General features: G+C 48.0%; 1 protein-coding gene across 1 annotated transcript in view; it reads left to right on the plus strand.

Moving 5' to 3' along the window:
* Positions 1 to 17,887, plus strand: part of LOC138965538 (lysine-specific demethylase 5A-like) — a 53,820-nt gene that overhangs the window by 22,699 nt on the left and 13,234 nt on the right. The window contains exons 23-31 of the mRNA XM_070337720.1: positions 5,875 to 6,013; positions 6,156 to 6,209; positions 6,723 to 6,902; positions 7,287 to 7,439; positions 7,903 to 8,074; positions 9,673 to 9,989; positions 10,759 to 11,098; positions 12,349 to 12,563; positions 14,716 to 15,097. Coding sequence (XP_070193821.1) covers positions 5,875 to 6,013; positions 6,156 to 6,209; positions 6,723 to 6,902; positions 7,287 to 7,439; positions 7,903 to 8,074; positions 9,673 to 9,989; positions 10,759 to 11,098; positions 12,349 to 12,563; positions 14,716 to 15,097 — 1,952 coding nt within the window. The remainder of the gene's footprint in view (positions 1 to 5,874; positions 6,014 to 6,155; positions 6,210 to 6,722; positions 6,903 to 7,286; positions 7,440 to 7,902; positions 8,075 to 9,672; positions 9,990 to 10,758; positions 11,099 to 12,348; positions 12,564 to 14,715; positions 15,098 to 17,887) is intronic.

Here is a 17,887-nt window from a genome sequence, read left to right on the forward strand (position 1 = left end):
GCCGGACCTACGGGTCCGGATGGTACGGTATGTCCACGTCCGGACCGAGCCACCCGAACACTTCTGTGGGTACGGATGGTTCGGTACCGAACGGGACCTCCGGATGCTACAGGACCGGACCGAACCTACGGGTTCGGATGGTCCGGTACCGGACCAGTGGTCCGGTCCGAGCCGGACCACCCGACCACCTCTGTTGGTCCGGATGGTCTGTCACCGAACCGGACCACCGGACCTACGGGTCCGGATGGTACGGTAGGTCCACGTCCGGACCGAACCACCCGAACACTTCTGTGGGTACGGATGGTTCGGTGCCGTACGGGACCTCCGGATGGTACGGGACCGGACCACAGGACCGGAACACCGGACCACCCTACCGGATCGGTCCGGACCACCCGACCACCTCTGTTGGTTCGGATGGTCTGGCACCGAACCGGACCTACGGGTCCGGATGGTACGGTATGTCCACGTCCGGACCGAGCCACCCGAACACTTCTGTGGGTACGGGTGGTTCGGTGCCGAACGGGACCTCCGGATGGTGCGGGACCGGACCGGACCTACGGGTCCGGATGGTCCGGTGCTGGACCGGTGGTCCGGTCCGGACCGGACCACCCGACCACCTCTGTTGGTCCGGATGGTCTGGCACCGGACCATACCGGACCACCGGACTTACGGGTCCGGATGGTACGGTGTGTCCACGTCCGGACCGAACCACCCGAACACTTCTGTGGGTACGGATGGTTCGGTGCCGAACGGGACCTCCGGATGGTACGGGACCGGACCGGAACACCGGACCGGAACACCGGACCACCCTACCGGACCGGTCCGGACCACCCGACCACCTCTGTTGGTCCGGATGGTCTGGCACCGAACCGGACCTACGGGTCCGGATGGTACGGTATGTCCACGCCCGGACCGAACCAACCGAACACTTCTGTGCGTACGGATGGTTCGGTGCCGAACAGGACCTCCGGATGGTACCGGACCTACAGGTCCGGACCTACGGGTCCGGACCTACGGGTCCGGACCTACGGGTCCGGATGGTCCGGTGCCGGACCACCCGACCACCTCTGTTGGTCTGGATGGTCTGGCACCGAACCGGACCATACTGGACCACCGGACCTACGGGTCCGGATGGTACGGTATGTCCACGTCCGGACCTAACCACCCGAACACTTCTGTGGGTACGATGGTTCGGTGCCGAACGGGACCTCCGGATGGTACGGCACCGGACCGGACCACCCTACCGGACCGGATCGGCACCCCCGACCGGACCGGACCATTTCTTTTCTGATCAGACCCGATGGGTTCCTGTTCAGTCTATAAATGGCGGGGGTTCGTTGGCTGGGCTGACCCAACAGTCGCAGGGTTGTTGTTTTTCTCCCCCTTCGGCTGCTGGAGACGTTTCGTCTTTGGGGCAGGGGTCTTCGCGGCCTCTTGCTTCTGTGGGCGTTTCTTCACAGCCTGCTTCAACGCTTTCGGCTCTTCCCCCTCAAGCTCCCTACACTCCTGCTTTTGAGCAGTTGTCGGGAAGTGAAGAGGAGAGTGAGTCGGAGGACGATAGGGAGGAGGATCAGGGTCGCCCTGAGGTTAACACTGATCCTCTACCCTTGCCGGTTTCTGATGGAACTTCCGAAGCTATGCTTCGTACTTTCCAACAGTACATGACAGACATCACGCGGCGTCTTGACGTCACGGATGCCTCTCTTAAGCGTCTGTCGTCTAGTGTTGACACACAGGACGTGGACCCGGGGTCTGAGGACGAGAGGCAGGAGGCTCGTCCTCGCACAGCTAGAAGGACGTTTGAACAGTTTCAGGACGTCCTTCCCTGAGACGCCCTCTCGTCCTTTGAGTCCGCTTCGGCCCGGGCACGGGAGGCTCACGCCGCGTCTGCCGGCGGCTCGTTTTATGAACGATCCGTCCGCCGGCAATTCGCGTTCCACCCTAGTCTTAGTGCCACGGTGGAAGCGGCAGCACATCGCCTGAGGAGTACAGATTCACGTGCAAACGCGACTTATGTTCCTCGGGAGGACGCGGGTTCAGTGCCATGCTTTCCTTCGGGAGGCGCACCTCCACTGTTTCCTCGTGTCCAATCTGTTTCGTCCCTCCCTTTTCCCTTTGACTCTCGAACTCTCCTTTCCAGACTTCGAGTGTTTAGGGTGGGGCTGACGGTGATGTGTTCGTTGGGGAGGTGCCTTCGGTCAAGAAGGTGGAACTGAGCTCTGCTTCGTTCCACAATCTTGAGGCCACCGTTTCTTCCACAGTCGAGGCCCAATCACAGGCCTTGACATGGATGAGCACGCTGTCCACACTGTTGGACCCTCCCGATCGGGCAGAGTCCGATTCCACTCGGGTCCTTGACACGGTTCGAGTGGATCGGGCTTTGCATGCCGTGCGATCGTGCGTGACGTCTGCGGCAGAATTGGCCATTGGAACACGGGTCCACTTTATTGGCCCTGTTCCGTGATCATTTTCTGCCTACTTCTATAGTGCCTCCGGATATGAGGAAGAGTCTGAGGAACACGTTTCCTCAGCCTTCTTCCCTCTTTCATCCGGACACTGTTCGTTCTGTGGTGGAGTCCACACGCCAGAGGAACACTGATTCTCTGATGGTTGGCCTCGCTGCTTCGGCGACGGCGGCGGGGAGTAAGAGAAGTGCTACAGTCACCTCCAGCTCCCAGCCTCAGAAGAAGAAGAAGAAGAAGAAGCCAGTTTCACTGCCTCCTTCTTCCTCCTCTTAGGCGCCTGTTGCGTTCCCAAGCAAGACGAAGGGTGCTCAGACAGGTAAGGGGAAGCAGCACCACCAGGGGGGGTGGTCGCAAGCCTGCGCCTGCCCGCCAGCAGAATTTTCAGTGAGTCCCGGCCCTACGTTGACGCCCCCTCAAGTTGCCCCTCTTTCGTCCGTCGGTTCCCTTTTTCGGGCCCGCGGCATGTGGGGCAGACTGGTCTCCAACCAGTTTTTCTTGAGGGTGGTGTGGTCGGGGTTTTCTCTACCGCTGTCGTCACAACCTCCATTGTCCGCTCTACCCTGGACGTTCCCCCCTCCTCGAGACCCTGCCAGATGGCAGGCTCTTCAGGACGAGGTGAACTCGTTGGTCGAGAAGAAGGCGGTCTACCCCCTTTCTCAGCCTTCTCCGGGGTTCTGCTCCCGCCTGTTCACCGTCCCCAAAAAGGACGGCCGGTTCAGGCCGGTGTTGGACCTCTCCACCTTGAACTTGTACCTTCACACAGGTGCAAGTTCAAGATGGAAACCCCTTCGTCGGTCCGGTTGGCCATCCGGCCAAACGATTGGGCCATGTCTGGGACCTCCAGGATGCTTACTTCCACATCCTGGTGGCCCCGGGGTACCGACATCTGCTCCGGTTCGTTTGGGAGGGCACAGTGTTCGAGTTTCGGGCCCTCCCATTCGGCCTGTCCTTGGCCCCTCTGATTTTCAACGGGGACAACAACACCACATGCTTAGCTTACCTTCGCCACCAGGGGGGCACCAATTCTCGGTCCCTCTCCCTGTTGGCGGAGGAGATTCTGCTCTGGTGCCAGACCAATCAGGTCCGGATGTCAGTCCAGTTCGTTCCGGGGAAACTGAACGCCCTGGCCGACATTCTCAGTCGGGGCGATCAGGTTCTCTCCACAGAATGGACCATCGCTCACAACGTTCTACAGCGTCTGTGGGCAAGGTGGGACCGTCCTCTGATCGATCTGTTCGCAACTCGATTCAGCGCTCGGCTTCCCAGGTACGTCAGCCCCTTTCGAGACATGAATGCGTTCCACTTGGACGCATTCACTCTCTTGTGGAGGCTCCTCGATGCTTACGCCTATCCCCCGACATCTCTGATGCCGAGGGTGCTGGCAAAATATCTGCAGGAACGGCCAAGACTGATTTTGGTCGCGCCTTACTGGCCAACAGCTCCGTGGTTTCCAGATCTTCACGGTCTCACCCACGTAGACCCTCTACCTCTGGATCTGAACGGGGGAAGTCTGCTCCAGCCTCGATCATGCCTCCCTCATCCATGTCCAGAGAGTCTGTGCTTGACCGCATGGCTCTTGTGCGCTCCAAACTGCTTGCACTAGGATTGCACAAGAGTTCAGTAGAGTTTTCCTTGAACGCTAAGAGGCGATCAACTAATCAGCTCTACGACTTACGCTGGAGAGCTTGGGCCACCTTCGCCTTGTCCAAGGGGATAAAGCCGCTTTATCCCTCAACACAGGACTTGGCCAACTTCCTGGTGGAAGTGTATCAAAAGAAGAGTCTTTCTTCTAAGACTCTTCTTGGATACAGATCTGCCATCGCTTCCACGATTGCGGCCGCTACTGGTCGCAGACCTGAACACTTGATCAGGTCCTCCCTCATCGCTAATGTCCTTTCGGGTATTAGCAATGCAGCGGTGTCTAAACCTCGGGTTTCATTTCCCAAGGGGGATGTCTTTCTGGTCCTCAAACTCCTGCGTAGCAATGAGTTTGAACCCCTGGCAGGCATCAGTATCAAGTTGCTGATTTTTAAGACTAATTGTTCCTCATCGCTTTAGCCACTTGCCGTAGACTCAGTGGTATTCAAGCTTTGAGTGGCCTGGACTTTGACATTGAGTTCACCACACAGCAGTGGTTGCCAGCATGGTCACGTCAGTCTAAGGTTTGTTTCTTGGGTATATTTTCTTTTACGGTAGTACTGTTCGAAAATTGCCTGGGTATCTTAATCCTTGGATTTAAGTGATTTTGATTAAGGAGTTTAATACTCTACATATCACCCTCACACCACTCTGGTATTCTGTGCAAGAATAGTACTGTCGAGGTAAGTGTTATATTGACTGTAAGGCTTCTTTTTAAGCCTACTGTCTATATGATACTTACCGAGACAGTACTATTAGAGTTTCCCTCCCGCCTCCCCTCTTGATATGTTATGGGCTTTTTGAGGGTCTGCAGCTCATAAAGAAAGAGGACGCGCCACCTACATCCTGTAAGGGGGAAGCACTCGGACAGTGCTTGGGATCCACGGTGGCGCATGGTTATGGGAGATAATTGTACCCACTCAGCGTTTTGTCCAATTTTTTCGGCCTATAATAGATAATGTGCAAGAATAGTACTGTCTCGGTAAGTATCATATAGACAGTAGGCTTAAAAAGAAGCCTTACATTTTGTATGTTTGACCAAAATATGACATTTTACACAGATCGAGACAGTCAGTGTTTCCCCGAGTGGTCGAGGTGAACAGTGACTGTCAAGATCCGTGTAAAATGTCATATTTTGTTCAAAAATACAAATAACATTTATGTATCGATCGATTTTAGTTAGAATTCCTTTTATTTTTTACGATTGAACGCACACAAATATGCACTCTTTTGTAGTCTCGGCTAGCGGCCTAAATATGAGTTTTTGTCAGACTCGGACCTCACATGGATTAAAGAAGGAAGTTCCAATGTTCAAGCTATGCATACAGTTATAGGTGGAGGAGGGGAGGCCACACATTGAGGTGCCTGGTTTGATATCAATTTGTTTTGAGAAGGGACGACTAGCTTGTTCACAAACAAGGTTTTGTGTTTGGATGCTAAGCGCAGTAAGCTGTTAAGTGTGTAGAGAGACTCATACAGTGAATATGTGTACGTGTCGATATTGCGTCACCCGTGACTCACTTTTTTAACCAGTGTTCCAAATGCATACGTTGTTTTGCTCCCACCAAGACTGCAGATCTTGGCAAACGCGTGACGTAAAAACTAGATTTGATTTGATGACGTTACCCGTACACGTTCCCGTACACGTCCTGAAAAGTGCTGATCTAGATCTTGCTAATGACAACGTTCCAACAACTGACCTTTCTTGTTTTTTGATTCATGCTATTTGCTATTTGCTTATTTTTGGGTGTGTTTTGTTTTGCTTGAACAGGCCTCGCCATCTGAAGAGCACCCTGGAAGCCATCATCAACGAGTCCAAGAGCATCCCTGCCTTCCTGCCCAATGTGTGTGCGCTGAGGGAGGCTGTGCGCAAAGCCAATGAGTGGGTGGCCAAGGTGGAGGCAATACAGGTGAGGATGCTGTGCAGTTTGTCAGAATAGATGATTTTTGGAAATAGCTCTGTCGGGTTTGTGTGGGTTGTGAGGAGGAGTGAATACCTTTGCTCTTTCAGGGAGAAGTAAATTCACACATTGTCTTGTCCTGTTGTTTCAGACACACCCATCGCTAGTGATTGGCCCCGCCAATGTTTGTCCCCGTAAAAGCAAGGTATTCACTCTTTCACAACCCATACAAACAAAATACGAAAGACAAATAGTTATATTCGGAATTCGTCTATTGAAACCCTGATGAATGTTCCAACTTGTTATGTAGACTTTGTGGCGAAGTAAGCAGCTCACACGGTTGTCTTTCTTTAATAGGAGGCTAAACATGTGACAGTATTTGTGTCATTTATAACCAGGAGTAGATTGCTGGTGAACATTAATAATTCATAAAAAAGTGTACTTGAGTACTACATGTCTTCTAGGGGTAGTTTTCCTTGTCAAGACAATAGCATGAAGAGAGTTGTTTCCCTTTAGCCTTTGAGTGTCCTTAGCTGCATTGCACAGTCCCACACATCTTTTACTTTGAAAAAAAAAAACCAAATGGCAGTGTGATGCGTTGCAGCAAATATTTTTCTTTTATGCGTCAGTATTTACCTCCCATTTACTGAAATATGCAACTTGCCTTGCAAACAAACGATTAACCAAGCAAACGTGACAGTGTGATTTGAAATTTCAGACAAGCGAGTCCTATCCCTACCTGGACGTCCTAGAAGGTCTGGTCAACAAGGGTCGCCCCATACCTGTGCGACTGGAACAGTTACCTCAGTTGGAATCGCAGGTGGCTGCTGCCAAGTCATGGCGGGAACGGACTGCACGAACCTTTCTCAAGAAAAATTCCACCTACACATTGTTGGAGGTAAGCTGCTTTGATGATTATGGTGGTCAGGGTTATGTTTTGTGTTGGGGTGAAAATGTGGGACTGGCTGGAAGTTTCTATTTTGTGAAGATTTGTCATTTCTATTTTATATTTCTTTATGCTGGTTGTGCCTTTCTGTGAATCACTTTTGATAATAATTCTCCTGAAGTATTATGTTTGTGTTTGTCTGTCTGTCTGACAGAATTTAGTTGATAGAAGTGACAAAATAGCAAAATAATCTTTCCAACCCTTTTGATTATGCAGGGATGTTTTACAATGAGTTAAACAGCACAGGATAATCAAAGAGCATATCATTCTTTGATTTTGAACCATGTTTCTGAAAGAAATCTCAATCCAAAGTTGTGTACGTTGTGTGTCCTACAGGTCCTGTCCCCAAGGCAAGACATCGGCATCTACAACTCGGGCAAGAACAAGAAGAAGAAAGCCAAGGATGTCGGACAGGCGGGGAAGGACGGTGACAACAATAACGTCATTGACGTCAAAACAGAGGGAGAGACTCGTGATCCTGCAGCCATTGTAAGTTTATTCACCTGCTTTTCATCCTCTGTGCAGTAAGGATGTTGTTTTACACAAAAAAAGGATGTTTTACACCGTTGACTTTTGAAAGTTTCTGCGCTGCAATTCGAAGATTTAAGTTGATGCTACTTGTTTTTGTTTTGGTGGCTAATGGAAAGAATTGGAAGGGTTCAATGTCGCTGTAGGAGTTCAGCGACTTTATGGAAACACACTTTGTAGGAATCTTTGTCCCAAGAATTAATATCCTGCTCATCTAGATCAAATACTGTCATTCAGTGTTGATGATCTTAACAAAAAGGCACACTTGTCCACATTCTCATCGCCATTCCACTAGTCATTTTAGAATAACAAAAATTGCAACAACAAGAATGACAAAAGATAATTAACTTGCTTCCTGCGATTACATTTTTGCTTGTTTGTGGTCTGGTTTTCTATCATGCAAGACTGTCAAACTGGTTTTCAGGTGGCGACCTTCAAGATGATGGAAGGTCGCGAGGTGGACATGATGCGTGACCTGAGGGTCAGGAACATGGAGAAGGCCAACGGGGGCGAGGGGGACAACCGATTCTGTATCTGCCGCAAGGGGGCCTCCGGCTTCATGCTGCAGTGTGAGCTGTGCAAAGACTGGTTCCACGGTGAGTTGCTCTCGCTCATTTGCTGTGTGTGTCGTTGCTGGTGAATCAAAAAACAAGTGTTGTAGGTTATTGGAATGTTTAATTCATGACAAAACAAAAGGTTACTTTTACAGTATGTCGACCCCGTGGTCAGACAGACAGACACTTATGGTACAAATAATGAACTTACTTCAAAATCATCATACATTATTTGTACCATAAGTGTTTGTCTGTCTGTCTACATAAAAGACCAGTGGGTCGATGTACTGTAAATGTAACATTTTGTTTTACCGATAATTAAACGTTCCAATAACCTACCTAAACAAACAATTCTTGTTTTTTGATTCTGAATTTTGGAATATTGGCAGTCTATCGGTTTTTGACTCACATGCGTAGCAAAAGTGAGTCTATGTACTCACCCGAGTCGTCCGTCCGTCCGTCCGGACGTCCGTCCGTCCGTCCGTCCGTCCGTCCGTCCGTCCGGACGTCCGTCCGGAAAACTTTAACGTTGGCTATTTCTTGGACACTATTCAGTCTATCAGTACCAAATTTGGCAAGATGGTGTATGATGACAAGGCCCCAAAAAACATACATAGCATCTTGACCTTGCTTCAAGGTCAAGGTCGCAGGGGCCATAAATGTTGCCTAAAAAACAGCTATTTTTCACATTTTTCCCATTTTCTCTGAAGTTTTTGAGATTGAATACCTCACCTATTTATGATATATAGGGCAAAGTAAGCCCCATCTTTTGATACCAGTTTGGTTTACCTTGCTTCAAGGTCAAGGTCACAGGAGCTCTTCAAAGTTGGATTGTATACATATTTTGAAGTGACCTTGACCCTGAACTATGGAAGATAACTGTTTCAAACTTAAAAATTATGTGGGGCACATGTTATGCTTTCATCATGAGACACATTTGGTCACATATGATCAAGGTCAAGGTCACTTTGACCCTTATGAAATGTGACCAAAATAAGGTTGTGAACCACTAAAAGTGACCATATCTCATGGTAGAAAGAGCCAATAAGCACCATTGTACTTCCTATGTCTTGAATTAACAGCTTTGTGTTGCATGACCTTGGATGACCTTGACCTTGGGTCAAGGTCACATGTATTTTGGTAGGAAAAATGTGTAAAGCATGTGAGTCGTATGGGCTTTGCCCTTCTTGTTGGAATTGTAGTTGCTGGTGTTTTGTTGTCTCCAGTGTCTTGTGTGTGGTGGCTTTCAGTCTGTGTTTGTCTTGCTTTCTGTTCTCTTCGTCCTCCGTGTTTTTTGTCCTTGTGTTAAACCTGTGGCTTGTTTGTTGTTTTCATGTCAAATTTTGTGATTGTGTATTTTTAGGTGACTCCACACTTTTTTCTGTGTCTGTGTGTAAGTCATGACTTCACACGCACTTCTGTTGTTTTGGGTGCATGTTGGTTTATTGCTCACTTTGTTGCTTGCCGTATTCACTGATGTGATTGAGGTTTTGAAGCCTGCAAGATCTCATTCATCACACTGCGTACAGTGTATCCTTTTTAGACGCAGACGATGGCGATTTTCAACCCAATACTAGCATTGTCACATGACCCCATTAGACCACGTGGACATTCATTAACACTTTGACTTTATTCTCCAGGAACATGCGTCCCCTTGCCCAAGTCGGCCACGGCCAAGGCCAAACCCGGCCAACCGGCCATGCTGCAGACTAGCCGCGACCTCAAGTTCCTGTGCCCCGTCTGCCTGCAGTCCCGCCGCCCGCGTCTGGAAACAATCCTGTCGCTGCTGGTGTCGCTGCAGAAACTGCCGGTGCGGCTGGCGGAGGGGGAAGCACTCCAGTGTCTGACAGAGCGTGCCATGGCCTGGCAGGACAGGGGCAGACAAATGCTGACCACCCCCGAGCTGGCGTCGGCCTTGGCTACGCTGTCCGTCTTGTCACAGCGACGCCAGGAACAGGTAGGGGGGGTTTGAAATGTTTGTCGTTGTTGTAGATAATGTACACTCTCCAACCCTAGTGATTGAGCAACCAGAAGATGGGCGCAGTGGCCAAGTGGATAAGACATTGGCCTCCTAATCGGAAGGTCGTGAGTTCAAATCCCGGCCGAAGCCGCCTGGTGAGTTAAGGGTGGAGATTTTTTCGATCTCCCAGGTCAACTTATGTGCAGACTTGCTAGTGCCTTATCCCCCTTTATGTGTGCACACAAGCACAAGACCAAGTACGCACGGAAAAGATCCTGTAATCCATGTCAGAGTTTGGTGGGTTATAGAAACTCAAAAATACCAAGCATGCATCCCCCGAAAGCGGCGTATGGCTGCAAGCAAGACATCTTGTGGCATGTAGGGTTATTTGTATGTCGTTTGTGTGGCTGTTCTAAAGTTGAGTTTATGGCATGTCAGGCAAGTTCGCCTTTGCTGAATAAAGTGGTAACAACGGTTGTTGACTGAGCCTTGTTTGAAGTGCTTATGACCTTGTCTTCAGAGTGAGGATACACAAATGCCTTTGAAGGTAAATTTGTGTGATAGTACAGGTATTAATATGTTCATTCATGTTCCTATACTTGATTACCTGCTGAGTGTAGTTTCAGTTCTTGGATTTGATTACAAGGAATATCTGAACATCAGACAGTATACAGTTAAAAATCACTGACTGCATCACTCTAAGATACGTTGTAGTTGCAAATGCAAAGCGCTCCATGCCTAACTCTAAGCCATCTGTCTATCCCAGGCTGCGAGAGAAAAGACGGAGAAGATCATCAGTGCAGAACTGCGCAAGGCAGCCTCAAACCCAGAGCTGCAGGGGCACCTGGCCTCCGTCACGCAGTCGGCCTTCGGTCGCGCGCAGATCGCCGCCGCTAATGGCATCAGAACCAACGGCAGCGCTTCTCCTCGTGAAGACGACTCCTCCACATCCCCACATCCGGGGGGCAAGGGAGAGGCAGAGTCTCCAAAACCTGACGGAGAATCGCTGGCGGACGATATCGGCGCGGAAGTGGACATACCTGTGGTGCCCTCTCTTGGCATGTCGTCAGAACACGCTTATTCTTCTGTCTCCAAAGTGGCTGCCAGTGAGTGCCTGCTAGTCTTGTTGCAGTGTCTGTGTGCTAGTGGCAGTGTTAGATTTTTAGTGGTGAAGTGTGGTTTGCACTTTTTGTTATAATAAAGTATGGAGAATACTCTGGAATACAAAGCTTCACAGTAATTTGAGTATTGTAACTGGTTGATTTTCAATCAGGATTTTTCAGATTGTAGTTTGGGAACACAGCTAGTTCAGTCAAAAAGCATTGAAAACTGACTGGTTAAGTGATTTTCTCACTTTTTTGGCATTATGAGAAGTTTGAGAAGATTGTAAAATTTAAATTTGGCATTTTCTTAAAGCTTCAGAGTTCTCTTCAAGCTCTATATTTTGATACAACAGTCTTTTTTTTGAGTCACTTGAGAAAAAGTGACTATGTAATCGGTCAGTGTTAGTCTGTCCGGCCGTCCGGCCGGCCGTCCGTAGACACCACCTTAACGTTGGACTTTTCTCGGAAACTATCAAAGCGATCGGGCTCATATTTTGTTTAGTCGTGACCTCCAATGACCTCTACACTTTAACGATGGTTTCGTTGACCTTTGACCTTTTTCAAGGTCACAGGTCAGCGTCAAAGGAAAAATTAGACATTTTATATCTTTGACAAAGTTCATCGGATGTGATTGAAACTTTGTAGGATTATTCTTTACATCAAAGTATTTACATCTGTAGCCTTTTACGAACGTTATCAGAAAAACAAGGGAGATAACTAGCCTTTTCTGTTCGGCAACACACAACTTAACGTTGGGCTTTTCTCGGAAACTATAAAAGTGACCGGGCTCAAATTTTATGTGAACGTGACTCATTGTGTTGTGAATAGCAATTTCTTCCTGTCCATCTGATGCCTCATATAATATTCAGAACTGCGAAAGTGACTCGATCGAGCGTTTGCTCTTCTTGTTATTTAGTTGTTTTTGAAGCATATATCAAAGGCTGACAAGTCAGTAAGCCAACGTTCCAAAATTGAGAATCAAAAAACAAGAAGGGCATGTTATTGGAACATTTAATTTGTGACAAAACAAAACATTACATTGACTGTAGTTCAACCCAATGGTCTTTTAAGTGGACAGACAGACCAGCACTTATGCTACAGATGATAAACTTATGCTACAGATGATAAACGTATGCTACAGATGATAAACTTATCTGACAAATTTGTCCAAAGAACTTGCTCAGAAGACGCAAGACAAGTCTGTAAAGAAATAATCAAAGATAAATGACCAGATTTTCTCCACTGTTCGCCAGACGGCTCTCCTCGCAAACACGCCCGCAAGACGCCGCTGGTTCCCCGCCAGTCGGAGTGGCCGCTGCTGGAGATCTCGGACACCATGCGCGCCCAGCTGGAGGAGCTGATGATGGAGGGGGACCTGCTGGAGGTCACGCTTGACGAGACACAGCACATCTGGAAACTGCTGCAGGCCTGCCACGTGCACGCTGATGCCAGATTCCTCGACTTTCAGGTGTGTGGGGAGGGAGGGAGACTGACTGACTCATCTTCAATACATTGGGAGAAAGGTTTTAGGCAGAGTCTAGTCTTGCAACCTTTCATTACTGCATCTAAAACAGAAACATTATAATACATCAGTGATATAATAATATACATATAAGCAAAGTAAACAGGCAGACGGACAAGACAACAAACAAGCAAATAAATGAATTAATAAATAAAGAAAGAAAGAAAGAAACAAACAAACAAACAAGCAAGGAGAGACAAAAATAGAATAAGTACCTATGTGTAAGTTGATGGGTGTTTTTGTGGATATGTGTGTGATGGGTTAGAAATGTCAGTTCTAATGTTATGCTTATCAATCAATCAATCAATCAATCAATGAGGCTTATATCGCGCATATTCCGTGGGTACAGTTCTAGGCGCTCTGCAGTGATGCCGTGTGAGATGAAATTTTATACGGCCAGTAGATTGCAGCCATTTCGGCGCATATTTACCTTTCACGGCCTTATTCCAAGTCACACGGGTATAGGTAGACAATTATTAACTGTGCCTAAGCAATTTTGCCAGGAAAGACCCTTTTGTCAATCGTGGGATCTTTAACGTGCACACCCAATGTAGTGTACACGGGGGGTGGTTCGGACACCGAAGAGAAACTGCACACAAAGTTGACTCTGTGAAATAAATTTCCGCCGAACCTGGGATCGAACTCACGCTGACAGCGGCCAACTGAATACAAATCCAGCGCGCTACCAACTGAGCTATATCCCCGCCCCACTCAGTTGGTTGCTTTCTTTTCAATACATGGATATAGCTATTCTGATAGACACGTGGGGGAATTCGGGGGCTGTGATTGGATGGTCTCACACATCCCTATTGCGATCATCAAAGGATAACGCTACGGAAGTTGGTAATTTTTTGCCGATATCCAAACGATATCGGCAATAACAAAGACGCATGGTTCCGGTTTCTTCCACGTGTATAAAGTACACGCATACCTCGCCAGGTTTGTTTCTGTGACTAGTCGACAGACGATGCCATTTGCTTTGTGTGTGTGTTTTTTGTTGCTTACTGTACATGACATACATTACGTGTAAAATCCAGTTCTTTAACAGGCAACAAACCTTGCAAAGTTCAAGTAGCTGCAATCTGAAGCGACCTATCTCTGATTCTAGTATACGATCTTTCCAATGGGGCCCCCCGCGGGTTAGGGGGAGTCCCATATTGGTTGGGACGAGAAAGAATTTACCCGATGCTCCCCAGCATGTCGTAAGAGGCGACTAACGGATTCTGTTTCTCCTTTTACCCTTAAGTGTTTCTTGTATAGAATATAGTCAATGTTTGTAAAGATTTTAGTCAAGCAGTATGTAAGAAATGTTAAGTCCTTTGTACTGGAAACTTGCATTCTCCCAGTAACTTGAGTAAGGTCATATATTGTACTACGTTGCAAGCCCCTGGAGCAATTTTTTTATTAGTGCTTTTGTGAACAAGAAACAATTGGTTGAAAACGACGTTAAACACCAAATAAAGAAAGATCTTTCCAGTGTTTAACACAAAATCAGCAAACTCTTCTGTCACATAGAACGTCCATTGTATAGTGCAATGTTGAAATGAAGTTACCGGTCTGAAACATTTAGTCGTTTCTTCTGAGACAAGCCTTGTTCTCTTATCATCTACAAATTTACCGCAGTCTTCATCACGTAAATCCCCAACAGAAGTCAGACTTTCGAACATAGAATATACGTAGGCAAGCATGATACGTCATGACGTCATATGATTCCTAGCATATTGACGTAATGCTAAACATCCGGTTATCTCGTGTCTTCTCCGTAATACATATCCGTGGGTTTTTCCAACAAGTATAATGCCGACGAGTATACTTGTCTCGTCTAAATATCGGACCCTATTGCTACGCTGAAAACACAATAGCTGTTAATATTGCAAGTTTGGGGTAACCAAATATGACAACGTTTTGGGCCAAGCGGATCACAGAAAATAAAACTCAAAACGTCCTTCTCCTACTCCAAAACAGACAAGGAAAGCAAAATTCCCAGGTGACTAATAGGCTTACAGCATGATAGAAGGACTGTTCTTACTAACTAGATTTTCCTTTTATAACCTTCTGGAATGAAAGAAAATCATGACTTCATTCTTTCTTCAAACAGGACACAGAAAACATGGTGGGCGGGGGTGTCAAGGAGGGGCGGGGCGAGAAAAAGCTAGTCAAGGTCAAGCGCTTGAAGGACAAGGACGGGGTCAAGGCCAACAAGGCCAAGGTCAAACTTCTCAAGGAGAAGAAGAAACTGAAACGCAAGAAGCCGGCCGCTGTCAGCGAGGAGAATGGAGTGGTAGCCAACACCACGGACACGCCGGGAGGCACGACGACCTCGCCGGTCAGCGGGGAGGTGGAGGGGGGAGGGCCGGTCAAGAAGATCAAGGTGGAGCCGGGGGCGGTGGGCTCAGCGGACAAGCCCCTCAAGAAAAAGATGAAACGCAAGGACAAGGTCCAGCTCAAGGTCAACAAAGATGGATTTGAAAGCCGTCCTAGTAAGTGTTATGGTTTGCTGGCCGTTTGAATGACTTGTATGTTTGTGTGTGTGTGCGTGTGTGTGTTTGAATGACTTGTATGTTTGTGTGTGTCTGTGTCTGTGGGTGTCTGTGTGTGTGTGTGTGACTGTGATGTACAAAAAATGGGTATAAACAGTGACTTTGAGAAAAAGACAAGAAAATGTATGTTAAAACTACACATAATTATCATACTATGCAGAGACACAAACTGAAATTAAATTACATATTCTTACTCCGAATCACATATAGCATTGACGCAGTCAGAGATGCAAAGGTCTGAAAAATGCTACCCGTCTTAAAAAATTTAAAGCGAAGCAACCCCACCACAAAAAGTGTAAACGTAGCCATGGTAATGACCATATACCCGGGGAGTTACCTCCCATTGGTGTATGCTACGTCACTACCGCCACTCAACACGTGGCAACATCATACGGCTTTAAAGAAAACTAAAAAAACGTAAGCGGGGTCGGCGGGAGGGAATTCACTATGTGATTCGGGTAAGACTATATTAATCAAATGAAAATTTACTTATAAAATTTTCGATTAAATTACATATTCTTACTCCGAATCACATATAGCAGATAGCTTCAACAAGGCGGTTGGAAAGAAAAATCTAACTCACTCTAAAAAAAACCTGCCAGAAACTGGCCCGCTGCCAACAAGTCAGGAAGGGCCCAGTGGGAAAGAAAAATCTAACTCACTCTAAAACCCTTGCCAGGAACTGGCCCACTGCCGACAAGGCAGGAAAGGACCCGAGAACCATCCTGATTGACAGCCGCGATGTCTCTCAGGCAAAAGTTGCGAAAGACAACTTCAGAGAGCCAGTAAGCTGTGCCCAGCACTTCTTCCAATCTCCTGGACCGTAAAACGGCCCGGGAAGAGACCCAAGCCTTGGATTAAACCCGAGCCGAGTCGAGGGAAAGACAAGCTGCCCCCCCCCCCCCTTTCTATTGGAAGGAAATGCCAATGCCCTGGAACGATCCGTGCGTGCGTAAGTTTGTCCACTCAGTGCTAAGAAGGACAAACCCTCACGGTGACCGAAAGACAATCATGCCAAAGTATGCAAACCTTGGGATGGAGTGAAGCTGCTTCCTAGTTCTATCTCCCTCTGCTTTTGCATGGATTGGTAGAGATTAACTTGCGGTCAGTTGGGTTTTCCGTTATACGGTTACGCCGACCACACTGTTGTGGCAAGCTGCTACCTTCTACCATCTCTGCCTTCTGAGGCAGGAAGTGGTAGAGGATTCTTCTGTCGGGTGGTTCTGGTTTCCAGTTCCTCCGACCATCTCTTTTCTGAGGGCAACAGGACTGCCGGTTTACGGCATCCTTGTCAAGCTTACTCGACGGGAACGACGTCCAAAGATCACAGCCATGTTCTTTAATTGGCGTTTTCTGTCACAACCCATGAATACAATGAGTCCTTGTCTTGGTTAGACACGGACTCTAACGCAGAAAAGCAGTACGTTGTCACACTCCTGGTCATGCTTGGGTAAGCACTCGAAGCAAGTCATGCACCAGCAGGAGCCTACTTTTGGCTAACCGGATCGGAACAGGCTGTTTTCACAGCCTCGGTTCAGGGTGAGCGTTTCTTAAGGTTTAGGAACTTCAGGAACGCTTATGCCCTATCATGAGCTTTTTTCCACCGAGAGGGACTCTGGTATCAGGTACTCAGGCGTCACTCTCGCTTTTTGTGAGGAGATAGGGCGCTTGCTTCCATTCTAGGTTAATTGGAGTTCATAGCTACTGGCTAGTGACACTTATGATAAACCTTTCCCGCTAGCGCTTTAGCCGCTTTGGGATTCACTCTCTCAAGACTGAATCAAGTCTTTCCAATTCAGAGCTGGTTTCAACACTTGACTTCTTCTTCTTGTCGTTCGCCAATGCTAAACTTCAAGTCCAGTATGATCAGTTCTGTCTCCAAGTTTCATGATGGCAGATAATGCGTGGTACAGTGATTTGTTCGAGAAGCGCCATGCAGGCTCCATACCTCCGTCTTCAGCCCTCTAGGTTTTCTGTAGGGGTTACCCCACCCTTAGCTCCTGGCCTGTATGTCCTACCCTGGGAGCACAAGGGGGATTGTTTCTCCGAGGATCCCACCCCGGTTGAAGCTTTGAAGGTTGAACACTTGACTACTCAGTGGTTTTAGCCTAACTGGATTACTTTGGGCATTGGCATCGACATTCCAATAGGGGGGGGGGGGGGGGGGGGGCGCAACCTGTCTTTCCCCTTGACTCGGCTCGGTTCCATGAATCCAGGGCTTGGGTCTCTTCCTTGGCCGTTTTACGGTCTCGGAGATTGGATGAAGTGCTTGGCACTGCTTACTGGCGCTCGGCTTGGTCTTTATTAACTTTGACTTAGGAGACATCGCCGAGGTCCGACAGGATGGTTCTCGGTCCCTTCCTGTCTTGGTTGCAGCGGGCCAGTTCCTTTCTAGGACTTAAAAGGGAGTTAGATGTTTCTTTCCCACCGCCTTGTTGAAGCTATCTGCTATATGTGATTCGGAGTAAGAATATGTAATTTAATCGAAAATTTCAATAATAGATTTTCATTTGATTAATATACTTACCCGAATCACATAGTTAATGCCCTCCCGCCAACCCCGATTTACAGCTAAGGTACTTCACAGGGGATCGGAAATATGGGCATGCACACACACACACACACACACACACACACACACACACACACACACACACACTCACTCACTCACTCACTCACTCACTCACTCACTCACTCACTCACTCACTCACTCACTCACTCACTCACACA

The sequence above is a fragment of the Littorina saxatilis genome, linkage group LG4 (assembly GCF_037325665.1).
Source record: "Littorina saxatilis isolate snail1 linkage group LG4, US_GU_Lsax_2.0, whole genome shotgun sequence".
NCBI classification, from domain to species: domain Eukaryota; kingdom Metazoa; phylum Mollusca; class Gastropoda; order Littorinimorpha; family Littorinidae; genus Littorina; species Littorina saxatilis.